This window comes from Chelonia mydas, chromosome 7, assembly GCF_015237465.2.
Source record: "Chelonia mydas isolate rCheMyd1 chromosome 7, rCheMyd1.pri.v2, whole genome shotgun sequence".
Lineage (NCBI taxonomy): Eukaryota > Metazoa > Chordata > Testudines > Cheloniidae > Chelonia > Chelonia mydas.
The window spans coordinates 93534255-93554954 of record NC_057853.1 but is presented as its reverse complement, the minus strand read 5'-3'; the positions used below and the strand labels follow the sequence as shown (position 1 = coordinate 93554954).

At 40.4% G+C, this 20700-nt stretch overlaps 1 protein-coding gene across 1 annotated transcript in view; it reads right to left on the bottom strand.

Annotated features, from left to right (window-relative positions):
* DNTT (DNA nucleotidylexotransferase) overlaps nucleotides 1-20700 on the bottom strand; it is a 150048-nt gene that overhangs the window by 71878 nt on the left and 57470 nt on the right. The window contains exons 6-7 of the mRNA XM_007053018.3: nucleotides 17522-17645; nucleotides 14337-14469 (exon numbers count right to left, since the gene is read on the bottom strand). Coding sequence (XP_007053080.2) covers nucleotides 14337-14469; nucleotides 17522-17645 — 257 coding nt within the window. The remainder of the gene's footprint in view (nucleotides 1-14336; nucleotides 14470-17521; nucleotides 17646-20700) is intronic.

Sequence of the window (20700 nt, the reverse complement as noted above, 5' to 3'; positions counted from 1 at the left end):
CCCCCCTGCTGCAATCAGACAGGAGGAGGAGTTGAAGCAGAGTGGATTGGTGTTGGAGCAAAGAGCAGTTTGGAGGGGAGCAGAGTGCAGTTTGGAGAAGTGCTGTGGTAGGCTAAGAAGACCAAGACCCTAGGTAAAAGGACACCTGGTTTGTGCATAGGGAGGGCAGGAAGCCCCACAAGCTGAAGGGCAGGAGAGGAAAGTAGCCCAGGGGAAGGGAACTGCTAGTTCAAGTGGTTTACTGCTATCCCTAGGGCCCCTGGGCTGGGACCTAGAGTAGAGGGTGGGCTGGGGTCCCTCCCTCTCCACTCTCCTCCTTTAGGACACTAGTGGGGCAGTTAATACCCCAGTTCAGGGGCAAGAAATGGTGTCCTGAACACCCTCCTCCTCTCTCCCCTGCCCAAGAAGAGAGCATGAGACCCATCATAGTAGTGCTGGCAATTTGCCACAATAGGTATAGATAGACATATTACATTACCTATTCACAAACCAATCAGCCTTCTCCTTTTAGCCTACTTGGTTTGCTTTTATTCCTTGAAGCAATCTCTTAAACTTTTACATTTCACTAGCAGCCCTCTTTGAGATACTGCATTAGACTCTACCAAGGCAATTCTGCATCTGATAATTGCCAAACTAGTAGTATGATTTAACTTAAAAGTATATGGTTAATCAGAAACTCCCCCTCCTACATTATTTCAGGATAACTATGTGGAGAAGTAGACAACCCACCTGTTGTACATGATCAAGAACAATTGCAATGCCATGAATTTTGACAGAAATGGTGACATCTTCCTAAAAAAGCTGTAGGTATTCTATACTAATTGAAAAGGAGTACTTGTGGCACCTTAGAGACTAACAAATTTGCTTTAGCATAAGCTTTTGTGAGCTACAGCTCACTTCATGCAATGAAGTGAGCTGTAGCTCATGAAAGCTTATGCTCAAATAAATGTTAGTCTCTAAGGTGCCACAAGTACTCCTTTTCTTTTTGTGAATACAGACTAACATGGCTGCTACTCTGAAACCTATACTAATTGAGCACATGTTGGCTTTCACTTTAACCTTGTCTGTAGCTTTGATTGTACCTGTGTGGTCCAGAACAATATTTTTATTTGTGTACAACTCTTGCCAACTACCACTAACATATAGCTGAATTCTGAATTATTCAAGTTGTAAGATTCCTCAAACCAGATTTATTAAATGCAGACAATGTTTCTGCATATGAATTTTTGATTTAACAATGTGTTTAATTTCTAAAGAAATAATGCATGAAGGCAGTACATAATGTTACTTGTAACGAGTAACCTGTACTATACTGCTGTCTTTACAATTTTGCCTTTGCAAGTTGAAAACATTATTGCAATATTTCCTGTATTCACTTTAGGAATATTTTGAGAATATTTCAAATACTAGAACAGTTACATGCACAGGCATTTAATATTTTAGTCCACTGTATTTTTCATGTGTTTACAATATAATAAAGTAGGATTAAACTGAGAATACATCGGGTTATGTGTCAATGGACAACTAAGACTTCATACTGCACTGTCTGAAAAGAAAAGCTGGCTTTTCCAATTTTGGGGTTGCATGGTCATTCTTTCAAGTGAATTAAAATTAAATATTGTTGCAGCTATGATTGAATAAAAGGTGTCTAGCTGATGTACAAAACCTGGAATTGCATAACACTGGGTTTAATTATGTTGCTACATAAATTCCTCCACTACACCACAGAGCCTCTAGCTGAGTTTCTCATGTTCCTCACTGTGGTGGTGGAGATACTGAGGATGATAGTGGTCAGTGACTTTAAGGTGCATGCCAATGCTCCTTCTGGACTGACTTGGGAGGTCAAGGCTATAATAGCAACCATAGGGCTATCCTGCGTGATTTCCGGCTCTTTACATAAACAGTGAAATCCTGGTCCCATTGCTGTTACCACTCTGGATCTAGTGTTTGGAATAGCTTTGGAGAATATGGAGATTATAACTACATAATACGGTTACGGACTGATCACTTCCAGCCTAAGGCTTTGACACTCTCATGTAGTTGAGGTAAAAGATCTGTTTAATAGTCCACTTCTGGTGAAACTGGATAGGTTCCAGAAGGATTTGAGGGAATGGTATCTATGGGTCCAAATGATCACACTCTGAATTGTCTGGAGGGATATTAAGAACATATTTTGTCCATAGTGATACTGTGGCTCCCAAATACTTTCTTCACTCTCACAGTTCATGATGGCTTACAGGTGATTTGTGATGGATGCCATGAAAGGGAAAAAACAGTCAAAGATCTGATGGCAGAGGTCACTCTCTGAATGACACCACTGGAGACACCAAGATTGCCTTTAAACTTATTCCGTTGATCATGTAGTTACCCAGGAAAGGATTTCCTCTTTCCTGATGGATGATTTAAGTGTTAGGGAAGCTTTGGAAGAAGAAAGGGAGTGGTAACCTCTATTGTCTTCTTAAGGAGTCCTGTAAGCTAACGATATTTCGTCAGTATGGATTGGATCACTTCGAGTTGGAAACCTCATCCACAGCAGAATAAAGTTTACTAGTGGCAAATCTGAGTTTGTTGATGTCCTAAGGCTCTTCAGTATGTTGCTTACAGAACTGCCAAATCCATCTAGGATATGTTTAAATTTAGAGAATGTGCAAACAGTTTGGTCAACTCAAATGTTCACTGAGCAGATTGCCTCAAAGCTACCCTAAAGCTGATTTGTCCTTGACAAAATGAGAAAAAACAGCAGATAAAACAGTTGTCCTCCCTGTAACTGCACTGGGAGAAAGTAAGCAGAAACTAACGTAATTGGACTTGAGCATCTGGGTACAGGTTACATCTTCCTGATTTATATCTAATGTTTTAGACTGACAAGGCATAAAGAAATGTGTATGTCCAATGTATAATGTAACATACAAGAAATTGTGTAATGCTGAGACTTGAGTAGAATAAGGAACCTCCGCTGATTATCTTGACTGAAAACTTAATGAAAGCAGATGTCCTTCCTTAGCTGTATCAGTCCAAAAAATCTAATACTATTGTATTCCTACACCTCTCCAGAGCAGAAAGAAAATCTTTTATGGTGTACAAACAGCAATTAGAATGACACTGCACGTTCTACAGTATATTAATAATTTAACCTGGATTTGAACCTATGTCTTCAGGGAAGACCATCTCATGCACTAATCCAGTGCAACACTTACAGCTCCCACTAAAGAGTACTTTTATCAGCTACACAGAGTACCAAACAGAGCTTCCTTTTTATCAGACCTTATCAAGGAATTTACTTTGAGACCCAATGAATGGTTCAGTTCAACCACAAATGTTTTCAAGATATTTAAATAGATTGGAAAGTGTATATTTCATATTTTCTCTCTCTCGTACAAAATAAATTAGAATATACATAGTTTCATTTATCAGAAACCACCACCAATGTAACACTATTGTGATTACAGGACCCTCCTAGCAGTTCCATTTCTAAAAGGCCATGGGCAACATTACCACAAAAGCAGTAGCTAAATCAACATTATACAATGCTGTGACACCATTAATGAAAGTATTTTTTGGCACAACTATTCCATTGTATTTGTGGCCAAAAATTCAGAAATATCTGACTTTTTAAAGAAGCCCTCAAGATATTTCCTTCTTATGCAGCAAATACTTATCACAGTCCCAGGCTATGTAAGTGCACTTTCTTTTTTTAAGGTCTGTTTAAGTACATCAAAAACTTAAGTGAAGCTGAAGGATCCCTTAAATCCAGATGGTACAGACCCAATAGATTTGTTCACTAGGTTTATACCATTTTATCTGAGCTCCTTGCTTCTTTAGGCACAGGGCCTAAACTGAATATGTCAAAAGAGAATCACTTTAAGCTAAGAAACAAATTTCTGGCAGAAAGCCAAAATACTTATATTAACATAGATTAAAAATATTAATGTCTTGATTTCACATGCTTTTTAAAAATAACCTGTTTGCTCAGCATTGGTAAGACTGTTTCTAAGAGTACATCCATTCCTCTGGTAATGGTGATGAGGATGGGAAGGTGTACTTTTTGGATGTGGATCACATAGGTAAAAGTACTGATACTGTAGGTTTTTACAAGCAAAGATCACCAAAGAGGCTGTTGCAGCCTCTCAAGCAATATTTTCTTTAATGCTTTCTCCTGCATTGAAAAGAATGCTGCCAAATGATTTAGCTCCTTGGAGGGTTCCCTGATAGCCTTTCAGGAGCTATATCACCAGGCTTATATAGGTCTTATTAAGAAGGTATTTAACAGCTTCATAATTTAGATTTCATAGAAATGTTTCTGTCGCGGGGTTCTCTCACTGTTAGGATACCTCCTCCTGGCTGCTCAAAGAACTAGCTCTCTCCAGATCTGACACCCGCTTCCATTGTTTGCTCTCGCTACATCCCCTTTCACTCTTTGGGACTCAGTGCACTCCCTCTTCGTGACTTGGCCTTCCAGCCAGGTCACTGTCTGCTGTCTGTTTCTCCCCTTCCGGGGGCATCAAAGTCCAACTGGATCAGCTGTGATAATGCTTCTCCCGACAGTTTTCCAATCCAAGGCCAGGTCCTACGCCACTTTCCCAGCGGCTGGTAGAGAAACCTGGGCCTACCCACTATTCCAGGTTCCAGTCCAGGGACCCTATGTCTAGCAAATATGGTCTGTTAGCTCCCAGACCCTGTTGCTAATTCCCTGGACTCCTTCCTACCTCTCTGCTCTATCTTCTGTCACCCCCTCACTCTTCAAGCCCAAACTCCCTCCTCTCAGGGAGTAACTGCAGATGACTTAATGCTGCAGCTCCAGACACTTCTCCCTTCTTCCAGGGAGTGACTGCAGCCTACTACTGCTGCAGCCCCCTTCTGTTCTCCGCTTGCTGGCTTTGTACTGGCCAGCCTACACTTGCTCAGCTGAGCTTCCCCTTCTATTAGGGCACCTAATTCTCCCCCAAGTGCAGCCTGTTTGGTTAATTAGCCCCCTCCCAGCTACCTGAACCTTTTCTGGTGATTTGTGGAGTGAACATATCACAGAAATGTAGGGTTGGAAGGAACCTGAGGAGTCATCAAGTCCAGCCCCATGTGCTGAGGCAGGATCAAATAAAGCTTGACCATCCCTGTCAGGTGTTTGTCCAACCTGTTCTTAAAAACCCTCAGTGATGGGGATTTCACAGCCTCCTTTGGAAGTCTATTCCAGAACTTAACTGTCCTTATAGTTTAGAAAGTTTTTCCTAATACCTAAACTAAATCTCCCTTGCTGCAGATTAAGCTCATTACTACTTGTCCTACCTTCAGTGGACACGGAGAACAATTGATCACAGTCCTCTTAACAGCCCTTAACATAGTTGAAGACCATTATCAGGTCTTCCCTAAATCTTCTTTTCTCACGAATAAGCACAACCAGTTGTTTGTTTAACTTTTCCTCATCAGTCATATTTTCTAAACCTTTTATCATTTTTGTTGCCCCTCTCTGCACTGTCTCCAATTTATCCACATTTTTCCTAAAAGTGTGGCATGCAGAACTGGACATATTACTCCAGGTGGGGCCTCACCAGTGCCAAGTAGAGCAGGACAATAACCTTCTGTGTTTTATATCAGACACTCGTGTTAATACAACCAAAATATTACCCTTTTTCACAACTGTATCACATTGTTGACTCATTCAATTTGTGATCTACTACGATCCCCAGATCCTTTTCAGCAGTACTACTACCATCTACTCAATTATTGTCCATTTTGTATTAGAGCATTTAATTTTTAATTTAATTTTCCTAAGTCTAGGACTTTGCACTTGTCTTGATTGAATTTGATTTTGTTGACTTCAGACCAATTCTCTAATTTGACAAGGATGTTTTAAAATTTAATCTTGTCCCCCAAAGTGCTTCCAACCCCTCCCAGCTTGATATCATCCACAACTTTTATAAGCATACTTTCCTCGCCATTATCCAAGTCATTAAGGAAAATATTGAATTGTATCAGACCCACGATAGCTCCCTGCAGGACTCCACTACATGTACCCTTCCAGTTTGACATTGAACCATTGATAACTGCTCTTTGAGCATGGTCTTTCAACCAGTTGTGCACCCACTTTATAGAACTTCCATCTAGACCATATTCCTAGTTTGCTTATGAGAATGACCTGTGGGACTGTCAGAAGCCTTCCTAAAATCAAGATCTATCATGTCTATAGTTCGCCCCCGTCCACTAAACCACTAATCCTATTGAAGAAGGAAATTAGATTGGTTTGGTATGATTAGTTCTTGACAAATCCATATTGGCTATTACTTATAACCTATTATACTCTAGGTACACCATACTGGGTCAGACCAGTGGTCCATCTAGCCCAGTATCCTGTCTTCTGACAGTGGCCAATGCCAGGTGCTTCAGAGTGATCCATCCCCTGTCACCCATTCCCAGCTTCTGGCAAACAGAGGCCAGGGACTCTTCAGAGCATAGTTTTGCATTCCTGACCATCCCGGCTAATAGCCATTGATGGACCTATCCTCCATGAACTTATCTAGTTCTTTTTTGAACTCTATTATACTTTTCACCTTCACACCATCCTCTGGCAAAGAGTTCCACGGGTTGGTACTGTGCATTCTGCGAAGAAATACTTCCTTTTGTTTGTTTTTAAACTTGCTACCTATTAATTTCATTTGGTGACCCCTAAATCTTGTGGTATGAGAAGGAGTAAATAACACTTCCTTATTTACTTTCTCCACACCTGTCATGATTTTATAGACCTTTATCATATTCTCCCCTTAGTCCAAGCTGAAAATTCCCAATCTTGTTAACCTTGCCTCATATGGAAGCTATTCCATACTCCTAATTTTTCTTGCCCTTTTCTGTACCTTCCTTCTTAGTCCATGACAGCTTACTTTACTTAAGAGCCTTTGGTGAGGGATCTTATCAAAGGTTTTCTGAAAAATCTAAGTACACTATATGCACTGGATCACCCTTGTCCACATGCTTGTTGACTCCCTTAAAGAATTCTAGTAGATTGGTGAGGCATGATTTCCTTTTACAAAAACCATATTGACTCTTCCCCAACAAATTGTGTTCATCTGTGTATCTGATAATTCTGTAGTTTCAACCAATTTGCCTGGTACTGAAGTTAGGCTTATTGGCCTGCAGTTGCTTACAAATTGGTTGTTTAATAATTGGTTCCAGTATCTTTCCAGATATCAAAGGTAGGCTGACAGGTCTGTAATTCTCTGGGACTTCTTTGTTTCCCTTTTTAAAGATAGGTTGTGCATATGTCCTTCTCCAGTCCTTTGGGATCTCACCCATCCCTCATGAATCCTTGAAGAGAATTGCTAACAGTTCCAAGATTGCTTCCTCTAATTCCTTAAATAGCTTGGGATGTATTTTGTCAGGCCCTGCAGACTCTAATACATCTAACTCATCTAAATATTCTTTAACATGTTTGCTCTCTATTTTGGCTTGCATTCCTTCCCCCTTGTTGTTAATATTATTTTTTGCTGCTTATCTGATCACAATTAATCTTTTTCATGAAAACTGGAGCAAAATAGGCATTAAATACGTCAGCCTTCCTGATGTCATCTGTTATTAGCTCATCTTCCCTACTAAGCAGAGGAGCTACACTTTCCTTTGTCTTTCCCTTGTTCCTAATGTATTTAAAGAATCTTCTTATTGCCTTTTATGTCCTTGGGTAGATGAACTTATTTTGGGTTTTAGCCTTTCTGATTTTGTCTCTGCGTACTTGTGCTAGTCTTTTGTACTCCTCCTTGGCAATTCATCCATGTTTCCACTTTTTGTAGGATTGCTTTTTGATTTGCAGCTAATTAAAGAGCTGCTGAGGAAACCATATTGGCCTCTTACAATTCTTCCTATCTTCCCTTCTCATTAGGATAGTTTGCAGTTGTGGCTTTAATATTCTAATGCAAGCGCTCCCAAACTCCTTTATCCCTTAGATTTTCATCCCATGGGACCTTACCTAAATGTGTTTTAAAATCTGCTTTCTCCCCCCCACCTCCCTGCCCGCCTTCTAGCACTTATATTCCCATCTGTACTTATTACTCCTTTTAGCACAAAGTTGAGCATCTCACAATCTTTAATGTATTTATTATAGTAACACCCTTGTGAGGTATGGAAGTGCTGTTATTCTTTCTCAGCCTCAAAGCCCATGAGAATAAGTGGCTTATCCAAGTCTGTAGCAGAGAAGGCAGGGTCTCCCAGCTCTCATGCTGGCCCCCTAACCATTGAACCATCCTTCTCAAACTTTAGCTCAACTCCTGAGGCCTTTAGTCCATTTTTACTCAGTCCACATTCAGGCAAACTCCAGTCAATGGAAATTTGACTGTATAATGTCTGAGTAAAAACGGAATAAGGATTTGGACCCTAATGCGAATGGGGTGGGGGGAGGAATAGGAACTATTCTTTAAAAATTACAATATAATATTCCTTTACTAAGCACTATATGCTTATGTCTATGCAATCTGGCATTAAAATATCAGTCTCAAAACAAAAGGCCAGAATAGTAACACTTGTACAGACCTTTAGAAGCAATAAGCTGAATGATTTTTACACAATGACAACCACTTATACCATGATGGGAGGAAGTAAGCCTGAATTCTTCTCAGCTGTATATGCCTGTTTTTTACAGTGATTGATAGGAATGAGCATAACAGAGACATCTACAGACTAAACTAGTAAAGCTGTCTTGTAGCTCTGCTAGTGGAGTCTTGCTTTCTAAAATTTGATTCTTAATATCTTCCCTTTCTGGGCTAATTTCTTTGTGGTCTTCTAATGGAGCCTTCCTCTGGGTTTAGGAGCCTGGAGTTACATTTTAGTCTCTGCTTTGGTATAAGTATCTGGAACTAATTCCATGCTCTGAGCTAGTGTGAGAAGAGCACATGTTGGTAGTATGGTAGTAGACAGATAGAAAATCATTCTGATTCTATGGATATGCTGTACAGCATCTGCATTTACAATGTACAAAGCACCCATCTACTGTGTGAAGAGCAGTAATGTTCAGAAACCAAGGTGTCTTCATTCAAGTACTACATAACTGAATTATACAATAACAAAGTCACTTGCTTAACCCAGATACCAGATCTTTAAACACACACACACACAAAATCAGACCTAATGTTCAGAATGTGACTTCATAGTGGGCTGAATCCATTATCAAAAATCCAATTTCACTTTTCCTACATATTTTGTGTTTACTGGACTTTTTTAGATTTTTACAATAATTAAAAGGGATGCCTACCCAGAGTTCCAGGCACTTCCCTGATACATTAGATAAACAAAAATACAATTAAACGGCCATCATAACTGAGTCCCCTACAAAACAAAACACAAAAACTCCCTTTGCCCATGCACACCTAACCCTCATATAACCCCACCCTCAAAACGTACTGCACAGAACGAATGACAACTGAAGCCCTATCTTGAGTCATTTAGTCATTTCATCAGCTAAACCAAATCAATGAAAATCCAAGATGCTGCAGTATGTGGTGTTAGTGATTCACCACGTGACAACTTTCTCTGAGTCTTTGTTGAACAAGTGTTCCAACATGGTGTTAGGGGACATTGTGCTGCTGGAACTTTTGTTTGAGACCTAAATCTGAGTTCCTTGTGTTCATTAAAAATCTCATTTTTTATTAATAGTCTTGTGTTAATAATAGCACTAACACCTATACCGCCAATAGTAGCATCTCATTACTTGAGATATATTATCTCATTTTATATATGAGATACACGGTTACTAACAAAAGTCTCTTAATAAGGAGCAGTGGGATTTTTAATGACCACAGAAGTTATAAGGAACTCAGTTATAGGTCTCACTTAAAAGATGTGTGACAAGATACACCCACCCAGCTCATATACTGCTCTATTCTTAGCAGATATTCAAGACACGCACACTATTAACTAAATCAATCTAACAATTTCATTTTACAGTAACTTGTCTTCCCTGTTCCCACCCCAATATCACATGATGTTTTAACTTAGTCAGATTCTGAGATGAGTTGCATACTTTCAACTCCCACTGCAACTAATGAGAACTAAGAGTGCCTAGTTCCTCTCAGTATTTGGCCCTTAGATTTCAAGATAATAGGGCAAGAAAACTGTTTTATACATGTGTCGAACATTTAATCAGAGCTATATTATTCATGACCATTTTATTATTTTAATGTTATGCTAATTCAAGTATGCTGCACCACAAACCCAAGTCCTTCCTGTAACACATTCTATGATCTTTATATGGTGCTATCAGCTTCCTCAACACTTTTCTGTCCAGCACGGAGCTGCTCGGCAATCAGTAGATAGACAACAAAATGCATTCCTATGGACAGCATGTGTAGAAGCATGATTTACTCATTCTTTAAGTACAGTTGTTCCATTTCTAAATTTACCCTTTTATTTCAACACTGCAATTTGTGTTTCACTCTCACCCAGAAAAGTATGTCCTAGCAGAAAAGAATTTTTAACTTCTCCCACGTGGCTTAGATTTTGCTCAGGCTGACCTGTACCATAAGCGTGTGGTATATCATGGCACTATCTCTTTAAAATTAGTCATGCATAATCATCAGGGGCTTCCCATTGCAAGGGAATGTACATGATGCAGACACATAGGGTCTGCACAGAGTCTGTAGTAGCCATCTTGTCATGTAACTAATGAAGAGGGTTGTGGTTTAAATAGAGCCCTGATCTCACTCTGGGTTCCTCAAGTACAAAGCCTGCAGCATACTCACAAGGAAGATACTCTCAGCTGACTGACCTGTTAGACAGCACAGCAGGTAAGTGGCTTCTATTGTTTCAGCTATCACCACACAAAGGTGGATTTAATTGTTCCTTCATTTAGCCTGAATGAATGGTGCTTAGTACACCCATAGACTTTACCCAGGTCTGTGATTGATGGCAGTCAACATAACAAAATGCACACTGTTAGGATGTGCAAACTGGTTCCAGTAAAATAAGTTGAAATGAGTTGGAGTTGAATATTAGCTCAAATCTCAAACAAACCTTTAATGATGTTTGAAAAATGATGCTAAATTGATTTTCACATGTCTCCACCTCCTATTTTTGGCCAGGACAAATACTGAAATACCTGATTACATGGCATTTGCAAAGTAGGTAGAGCCAAGAAATACCAGAAATCTAACAAAAAAGGCAGCTCATTAAATATCCCCAGCCTTAGGTCAGTCAGATGCTTATATCCCCCTGTTGAACCTCCAAACAATGTAATTGCTCATTACTAAAGGATTCCAGTGATTTTTGTTAGATATCTTGTAATCTCCTCTCCATGTTTACTTGTGATGAACAGGGCTTGCCATTTCATAGACCCTTGGCCTCTACACTGTGATAAAACACTTGCAACACAGAATCTCAGAGCCCACATGAGCTGACTCCAGCAGAGGGGTTGGGCTTTAGGGCTAAAAATAGCAGTGTAGATGTTCCAACTAGGGCTGGAGCCCGGTTTCAGAGACCCTGTGGAGGGGAAGGGTCTCAGAGTCCAGGCTCCAGCCTGAGCCTGATCATCTACACTTCTAGCCCCACAGCTCCAGCCCAGGTCAGCTGCCCTGAGTCAGCCAGAGCTGTCTCTCAGGTCTTTCACTGCAATGTAGATATACCCTAATTCCCCCACCACCGCAACTACACAGCACACACACACCTGGAGCAAGATACTTATCTGCTTCTTATCTCCAACACTATATATCTAAGATACATAGCTACACAGTAAGAGGAATCAGTGCACTATGGGGTGAATATGTTATTCAGAACTTTCAGACCTCACGCAATCATGTGTTTGTGGTATGTTTGTAATGTACTGGATGTATTTTGGGAGAATCCCAGGCACAAAGCTAGATGACTAAAAGCCTGTCTACCTTTTTAAAATGTGCTAAATCTATACATACAGAACAAAGAAACCTAAACAAATAAGGAGTCACAACTGAAATTGTCCTGTAAGAGGTCTTGAGCTAATGGTTCTTATTTCTTACTACAACCCAGTGCAATACGTTTGACCACTACCACCTCATACAGATAAAAGAGAGAGTTTGGGGAAAACTCACTGTTATACAGCCATCATGGTACCTCAGTAACCAAAATATATATGTGCTAAATACATTTATGTCAACCCAATTTAAAAATGAACAGTGTTCAAAGATCCTACAATCTATCATTTATTCCCTGTAGTTTGGTAGGCTACTGTTGTGGGGGGGGGTGGGGAGGGGGAATTTTGTGCTCCTGAGTCCTTTAGGCATTGTTGATAGGATCACTCTCAAGACTTCACCACATACTTTTCTGTATAATTCACCTGTACATCTTTATATAACCATTTAAAGATATAAAGTCTAATGACCATTACAAAAGCACAAAGGAGCCTCATAAAGAATGAACAGCGCAACAGGCCTACATCTGAATCTGTGAGACTCACACATTGCAAACATCTATGTTACCAAAAAGCCCCAAGCATACATCACATCAGAAGAAACAGTGATTGTTACAACTGTGATGACAGTTTTATATCCATAATTCTGCCCTAGCAAGGTGCATGTGTAAATAGTAAAGCTTACCAGGAACACAAGGTACATGACTAATTTGCATTAAACTGAGCAGATTGCAGTCACTATCATCTTAAACATGGAAGTGCAGCATGCAGATACGAGAGATCGCAGAATGTAATACTCAATCTTGTTGCAGCATCTCTAATCATGGTTCGCATATGGGCAACAAGTCACACTTTGGCCATCTCTCCATTATATACAATATATCTACGTACTGTGTAGCGTATATTTTTACTATTAGCATTACAGATGTAGGGCATAATTATCAAAGGGATCAGGAGATGGCACAAGGGTGATGGCACCAGTAACTTGTAAGCTATTTTAGGCCCTCATCCTGTAACTGATAACACACAGGTGGACGTGTGGAGCCCTATGAGGACTCCCAAGGTGCCTTGTATGAGTGCAACAGACCACCTACATGCTCTCAGTTGCATGATTCTGGCTCCTATGATTAACAAAATTTAATTTCTCTCCTTCTCCTCTCTTCGCATGGCAGCTTTACCTGTAGTTGTAAAGAAAAGAGATTTGAGAGAAGTGCAGAGCATGTTTTAAGTCCAAGAAGAGCATTTTAATTACCATTTTTCTGGCAGGTGCTCTTATACTGCTAGCCAGTCAGAAAGAAAGATTTGAAAAATAGACAAATAAGACAGTAGATTTAAATTTCTGGCGCTAGTGAATATTCACTTGTATAATTAAACTTAGTTTTATAACAATGCTGTAAGGAACAGTAGCTATTAGTGGACTGAGCTTGGGGCTAGAAGCCAGGAACTTCTGCATTATAGTCCTAATACTACCACTAACTTGCTGTGTGGCTTTAGGAAAGTCACTTAACTAACTTGTACTTCCATCTGCCAGAACCTCAAATTGAGAATAAACCTATTTTAAAGGAGGATTGTGCAGATTAATTATGTAAGCCTAGGATAATATTTTATTTGGGATTTGGATTTTTGTTTTTTCTAGAGTTGTTTGTTTGGTATAGCAGTTTGTAGCTCTATGTACATTAAGTACTAAGTATTAGTGCTTGGGAAGAGATCTGGGTGAAGTACTGGCTCCCCTGAAGCCAATGGGACTTTGACTTTAGTAGGACCAGGATTTCACCCAAGTTTGTGATGTTAGAGAGAATATTTAGGTACTAATTTTGATTTACTAGGGTGGTGAGATTTTTTTTCCATTGACTTCACATATGTTCTCCCTACATTCAAAAGCTTAGAGGAAAATAACCAGACAGGTAGGAAATTCCAAGATCACCTAGCTACCCAAAAATTACTGTTCTCTCAGGTCAACAAGCGCACCATGTCTACCTCTGCAGATACTGGGCTCTTTCTTGCCACCTTTTCTTCTCCCCAACCAAGTTTATAAGAATGAGTATCAACAAGAAAAACTCATTGCCTTCAATCACACATTAAAGGCCTTTTTTAAAGCGTAAAACTTCTATTATTGTACCATTTTCAGGTATGGGAATTTAGTTTCAACAATAAAAAGCATGGAAAATCCTATGTGATACCATAATGTGCAATACAAACATATCACTTCATCTTTTTGTATGTGGTTAGTTTGTAAGCTAATAGATTTTTATAATGATAAACCAAGAATCTGTACTTTTCAGAATCGAAACCCTTGGAAATGTAATCAAAAAAGTCTTGCTTCCTAGGATTTGTCCATGTAGATTTTTTACACTATTAACTATTAGAAACGAACTTTCATACGCTCCCATTTATTTTCTTTGCTTGCTCTCTACAGCTCAGAAATCAGCATTTTGTGTATGTATGGGGGGAGGACAGGAAGTCCCAAATTATTTATTCCATTTACCTTCTGAAACCACCAGTTGTGGTCACTAAAGCATCTGGTAAAAATGTCCGTACAGCATCTTTAACAATCAAGCTTACTGCATCTGCTTCTGCCTTAAATACATTGCTAACGAGGTCTTCGTGGTAGAGAAACCCTAAAAGTAATTTTACATGAGTTAAAAAAAGTATTGATCTGAATGAAATATTAAAATATACATATAATTAAGCAAGCTAAAGATAAGGCAGATAATAAACTGTTCAGCAGCAAGTCAAAAACACTCAAGTTGCATGAAAGGCATGGGATTCCTAAGCTGACCCCAATTAAGATTGGACGTCTTTCTAAAAGATACGTTTTACTTCAACCAGAAGTTATGAGCCTGATGTAGGAAGTACTGGGTAAAATCTCTTGGTCTGTGTTATACAAGGAATTCAGACTAATCATAATGGTGCCTTCTGGCCTTATAGTCTATGAGGAGCATGTTTTAGTTCAACAGTACTTCCAAATATGGCTCTACCTCTTCAGAGTCAGCTCAAGAAATTTCTACCTTTTACAAGAACAAACCAGGGAGAACTTACGGATAGATTTATTGACTCTATTAACTTTCCCCAAAGGAAAAACATCACTAGCAGATTTGCTTAGAAGCTCCAGGTTCTTGATGGGGAATGACTCTCTGGCTTCACCAAAGAAGTTCCATTGCTGAGCACCAGGCGAGTGGATGGAGACTAGCAAGGGTGGTTAGGAGATAAGCATCAGCAAGAACAGAAAAGGTTCTGGTTGGTCTTGGGGAGCTAGGAGAAAAGTGTCACTGGGACATGAGGAGAGGCTGGATTGTTTTTTTAGGTCACAAAAGAAGTGGTAGTTAGGAATGGTTGATATTAGAGATCAGATGTCTTCAAGGGTTCTGTAAGTTGGGCTGATCTAAGGCTTTCAGCATTATAAGGGGTTGAGAGTTGATCAATTTCTACAAAGCCTACAGCAGCTTCTGGTGTTAGTGAAAGTTAAAATTTGCTACTTGTGAAATCCTGGCCTCAGTGAAAGAAAATGGGAGAACTCCCATTGAGTGACTTCACCCTTCGTGTTTTAGAGGCTTGGGAAAGGAGAGGACTGGACTGGAGCCCTGGTGGTGGGGGCCACTCATGTCTGGACATAATTTGGACAGGGATAAGACCTTTTGATCCATGCATCCTTTATTGTAGTAATGACTATATTAACAATGACATTTAAATCACATTAAAATAATCAATAGCATTAGCGTGTCTGAAAATAGGTGAGCTTTAAAGAATGATAGAAGAAGTACACCCAGCACAGGGCACATGCATGTGAGGGTCACCATATTGTGCATGTTGGGGTTTGTCTAAATAGTACATTAGTGAGCACCAGCTAGGGTGTAACTTCTAGCACACAATACCATGTTGTGCACTAACAGTCTGTGTGGATCCCCCCACCCCCGGCACAAACTGAAAGTTCCCTAATGCACAAATCCACGAGGTGACCAAACCTGGGACCTTTGGAAGTGAAAGCAGAGGCTTTTACCACTTGAGATAAAAGGGTGTGTGTGTGTGGAGAAAGCTCCTCATGTCACTTGGAATTGGAAAAAAAGAGTGTATCCAGATAAATGTATGCCAGTTCAGAAAAAAAAGTTTTGGTTGTGTTTATAAGAAGAATTTTAAAGCATCCTGCATTCTCCAGTCAGAGCATTTCAGCAACCAGTTTTAAAGGAGAACATAGTTTGGCTCTCTTAAAAATTGTTACCGTGTATCATGAACTGGGGCCAATATCACAATCAGTGAGGAGGAGTCAAACCCAGGACCTAGAGCAACCAAAGCTCAGGTCTCTGCCACTCAAGCTAAAGGAGAGCTGGCTTCAGAGGTATTGATGACTGGAATATATAGTGTATTTTAAAACCAAACCAAAATTTATTTTAAAATCCCAGAGGCTACACCTCTGGCATAAATACAGCTGGGTCTAAATTTTTCCATTTCAAGGGGAATTGAGGAGCTTTTCTGCAGAAACAAATAAACAGTGTTAAAATTGGCTTGACTGAGTTTGCAACAACCTTCCAATGAGGAAGTTCCCTTAAAGTTACTTAGCAAACTTACAATCCAAATAAAGTTTAGTTGCAGTCTATAAGGAACAGACATACTAAAAACATTTTCTATTTTAGTTAGAAAACTTAAATAACTCAAAGTCAGAGGTATTGAAATTGCCACTGACTCCAAGAACACAGATCCACAAACAGAATGAGAATGGGAGGCAGATTAATATAGTCTGGGGGAAAAATGACACACCTGTGTGCATTAAGAAAAGGGGTATTGGTGTATGGATCATGTAGCAATCGCAGAGCATGCCCCCTTGTGGTGCACCAGGAAGCTGCAGTCACCCTGCCTCAGTTTCCCCTCATCCATGATGGTTCTCTCAGCCTTCAGCAGAGATTGGTTTCTGAAAAGATTCAGCACTCTGCCCCAGGTATAAAAAACGATGCACAGCCCTTCCTATAAGCATTTGTCCTGTTGCACAAAGTCTTGACCCTTCTTTTCCTGGGCTCAGTTTCCAACCATCCCTTGGCTCCAGTCAGTCTTTTCTTCCTCCCCATTAACAGCAGAGGTTGCTGTACGCTTTACTAGGTTGGTTACATGGGTGGGGGAAACCCACATGCAACTTCAGCTAAGGGTTCCCAACCCTGGGAACCCTGAACAACTGGGCTATGTGTACCATAACTCAAATTCACTCTTTTTCCTTCCCAGTGCCTCTTCCTATGTATCAGCCTGGCCTGATCTAGAAAGTCCTTTCTACCATATTTTCCCAAATGCCAATCCTGGGCTCAAACTTCTTTTCCTGTGGGGCAGGGTTCCACAGCCCTCCTTTCCTGGAGTTGTGTTTTGATTGTACCAGGCTTCCTTCAGCCCTTCACTTCTTCCCACTGTAGATCCTGGACCTCTCTGAGTCTTTTTCCCTTAGGACTCTTCCTTGCCCTCAGTCCTGGACTCAAGCTCCTGGCCTGAGACAGGGTGATCACAGCCATCCTTCCTAAGGCTGTGCTTCACTTCTGGCAGACTTTTATAGAGCACCAACAACTTGGGTTACACAAGACAAATCATACTCCTGTAGTCTTGAAGGTTAAGAACCACTGCTATAGCCTACTCTAATTCATGCTGTTTTAAAGGCATTAAAGTACTTAAACACCAATCTTTTAGTGGGAGTTTTACCTGCTTTCTGCATCCTTGATAGCTTCAGGGTCTTGTCAGCTTTTACTTCTTCCAGCGTCCGAAAACCCATTCTGTACCATTTTTCTGATGTCTTCAATCCCACTCCAAAGACAGAAGTAAACAGCTAAAGTAAACAGAACAATATACATTTTAGTGTAACTGCAGACATCTGCTGAGACAACACAGTGCTGCTTTCAAAAGGAACAATGAGTTAACAAAGTAAAAAACCAACAGATTTGTGTGTACAACTAAAACATAGGGCAATATTCATCCTCGCTGGATTTGTTGTATGGGTGTAGCTTCCTCTTTTCTTTTCTTTTTCCTCACAATTACCCTATGCAACCAAATGGTTATGATACCTGAACAGTTTTCATTAACATGAAATCTAAAAAAAATACAGCAGCATCTTGGCATGATTTAGCTAAATATGTAGGATTTTCAGTAGTACTAAGCAATTATACTTACTCTTTTTTCACCACTCAAAGTGATACATTAAGTAATAAACAGTAACCTTATATATCAATTTAAAAAAAAACAACAACAAAAAAACCTCTTCCAAGCCGGCATTGACTTCCTAGCATAAAGGAGAAGAACTGCTTCCACATTGTCTGTTTAGAGGTTTCAGAGTAACAGCCGTGTTAGTCTGTATTTGCAAAAAGAAAAGGAGTACTTGTTGCACCTTAGAGACTAACCAATTTATTTGAGCATAAGCTTTCGTGAGCTACAGCATCCGATGAAGTGAGCTGTAGCTCACGAAAGCTTATGCTCAAATAAATTTGTTAGTCTCTAAGGTGCCACAAGTACTCCTTTTCTGTTTAGAGGGTATGTCTACACTACGAAATTAGGTCGAATTTATAGAAGTCTTTTTTTAGAAATCGGTTTTATATATTCGAGTGTGTGTGTCCCCACAGAAAATGCTCTAAGTGCATTAAGTGCATTAACTCGGCGGAGTGCTTCCACAGTACCGAGGCAAGCGTCGACTTCTGGAGTGTTGCACTGTGGGTAGCTATCCCACAGTTCCCACAGTCTCCGGAAATGAGATTCAAAAGTTCTCGGTTCTTTTCCTGTCTACCTGGCCAGTGCATCTGAGTTGAGAGTGCTGTCCAGAGCGGTCACAGTAGAGCACTCTGGGATAGCTCCCGGAGGCCAATACCATCGAATTGTGTCCACAGTACCCCAAATTCGACCCGGCAAGGCCGATTTAAGCGCTAATCCACTTGTCAGGGGTGGAGTAAGGAAATCGATTTTAAGAGCCCTTTAAGTCGAAAAAAAGGGCTTCATCGTGTGGACGGGTGCAGGTTTTCATCGATTTAACGCTGCTAAATTCGACCTAAAGTCCTAGTGTAGACCAGGGCCTAGTGACATCCTGATTTTACTGTTTCTGAACTACAAGCTGCTGCGTGTACATCTCCTGATTTTGGTGCCACTGCACTCCCAGGAGATGGGGTCAGTGAGAACATTTTGGCTCTGTAAGGACTAAGTTGATGGAAATTGATCTCAATGCCCACAAGACAGAACTGTGGATACAGAGGGTAAGTACATAGAGCAGTTATCTCTATCTGAAAAGGTGTCCTACAGAAACATAAGAATTTGCACTTGATGCTGAACACTGTCTAAGAACAGGTTTCAGAGTAACAGCCGTGTTAGTCTGTATTCGCAAAAAGAAAAGGAGGACTTGTGGCACCTTAGAGACTCACCAATTTATTTGAGCATAAGCTTTCGTGAGCTACAGCTGTCTAAGAAGGGACTCAAACACAAATGAAGAGGCAAATTTATTTTTGCTTTGCCCATCGCAAATACAGTGCCAGTCCTGCAGCCCTCACATGAGTCATCCCAGCACTGACAAATATTTCTTCTACTAAAAATGCCAGAATGTGCTATCTACCAAGTCAAGCTGCATCTCATATTGTATCTAACTCAGCTGAGCTGTCCCCCTACCTCTTCATCCCCTTACCCTTCATGCAGACAAAGGACAGTGATCTGGAAAAGGCTTGATGGGGTTGGTCCCCTGGATTTATGCCAGGTGTTTCTTACCCCTCCTGAACAATCTTAGCCCAGCTTTGATTCAGGATCTGCCATTGGGTGCTCCTCCAGCTCTAAGCAGCTTTTCTTTTTGGCCAGGAAGGAGGAGACTGACTCTCCTCCCCTTTAGGCTGAACTGAGGGAGAAGCAAAGGGTCATTGAGGTTCTCCTGCTGCTACAGAAAGGCCTTTCATCCCAATCACTCTCCTGTAGCGGGAGTGGGGGGTTCGGGCAAGTGGATGATCTTTAACCTTTGTATACTGTAATTGATAAGCACATAATGTTCTTACATTGTTTAACCATCGTATTATTTTTTCCATTCACATTCATGTACCCCCACATTACACTACGTCCTGTCACACCTTTGGGAGCAGACAAAATCTTTGCAGGAAAAGAGATTTGGTGGTTTGAGCTGAGATGGTAGATAGGGGAGGGTTTTATGTATCTCCCAGAATGGTGGTATTCAGTATGTAGCTAGGACCATAAGATTAACCAGAAATGATGGACTGGAGTCTGTTTCAGTGGTGGCTCTATCCCTCTCTACAAGGGTGAAGTATAGTTTAGTGCAAGCTATTTGTCCAGACCGGGATTCTTTCTCTGACAGTTTTGACTTTGGGATCTACCAGTCAGGACAAAGGGTTTCTCAAGGTCAGGTTGAGTGCTATAGCAGCCTTTGCATCAAAGTGTGATGTTCATTCCCCTCCTCCATTTGCTTATATTCTTGGTTGGTTGGTTGGTTATTAAATAAAGTTGCTGCCATTATGCCAGAAATTATTCACTTTTGGGAAGTACATTTTTGGGAATCCTCTGGGCCATGCTATTACAGGAATATTAAATCCATATGATTAAAAACACAATATGAATGTAAACAAAGACAAAAGATATTTATGTAATGTTAAATGTATTATGAAATACAAACACATTATGGCTACTTCAAATATTACTCAGTGTGGTCAATGTCAATTGAGATCAATTGAGCTGGACGTGCACAAGTCCATGGGGCCGGACGAATTGCATCCGAGAGTGCTGAAGGAATTGGCGGCTGTGATTGCAGAGCCCTTGGCCATTATCTTTGAAAACTCGTGGCGAACGGGGGAAGTCCCGGATGACTGGAAAAAGGCTAATGTAGTGCCCATCTTTAAAAAAGGGAAGAAGGA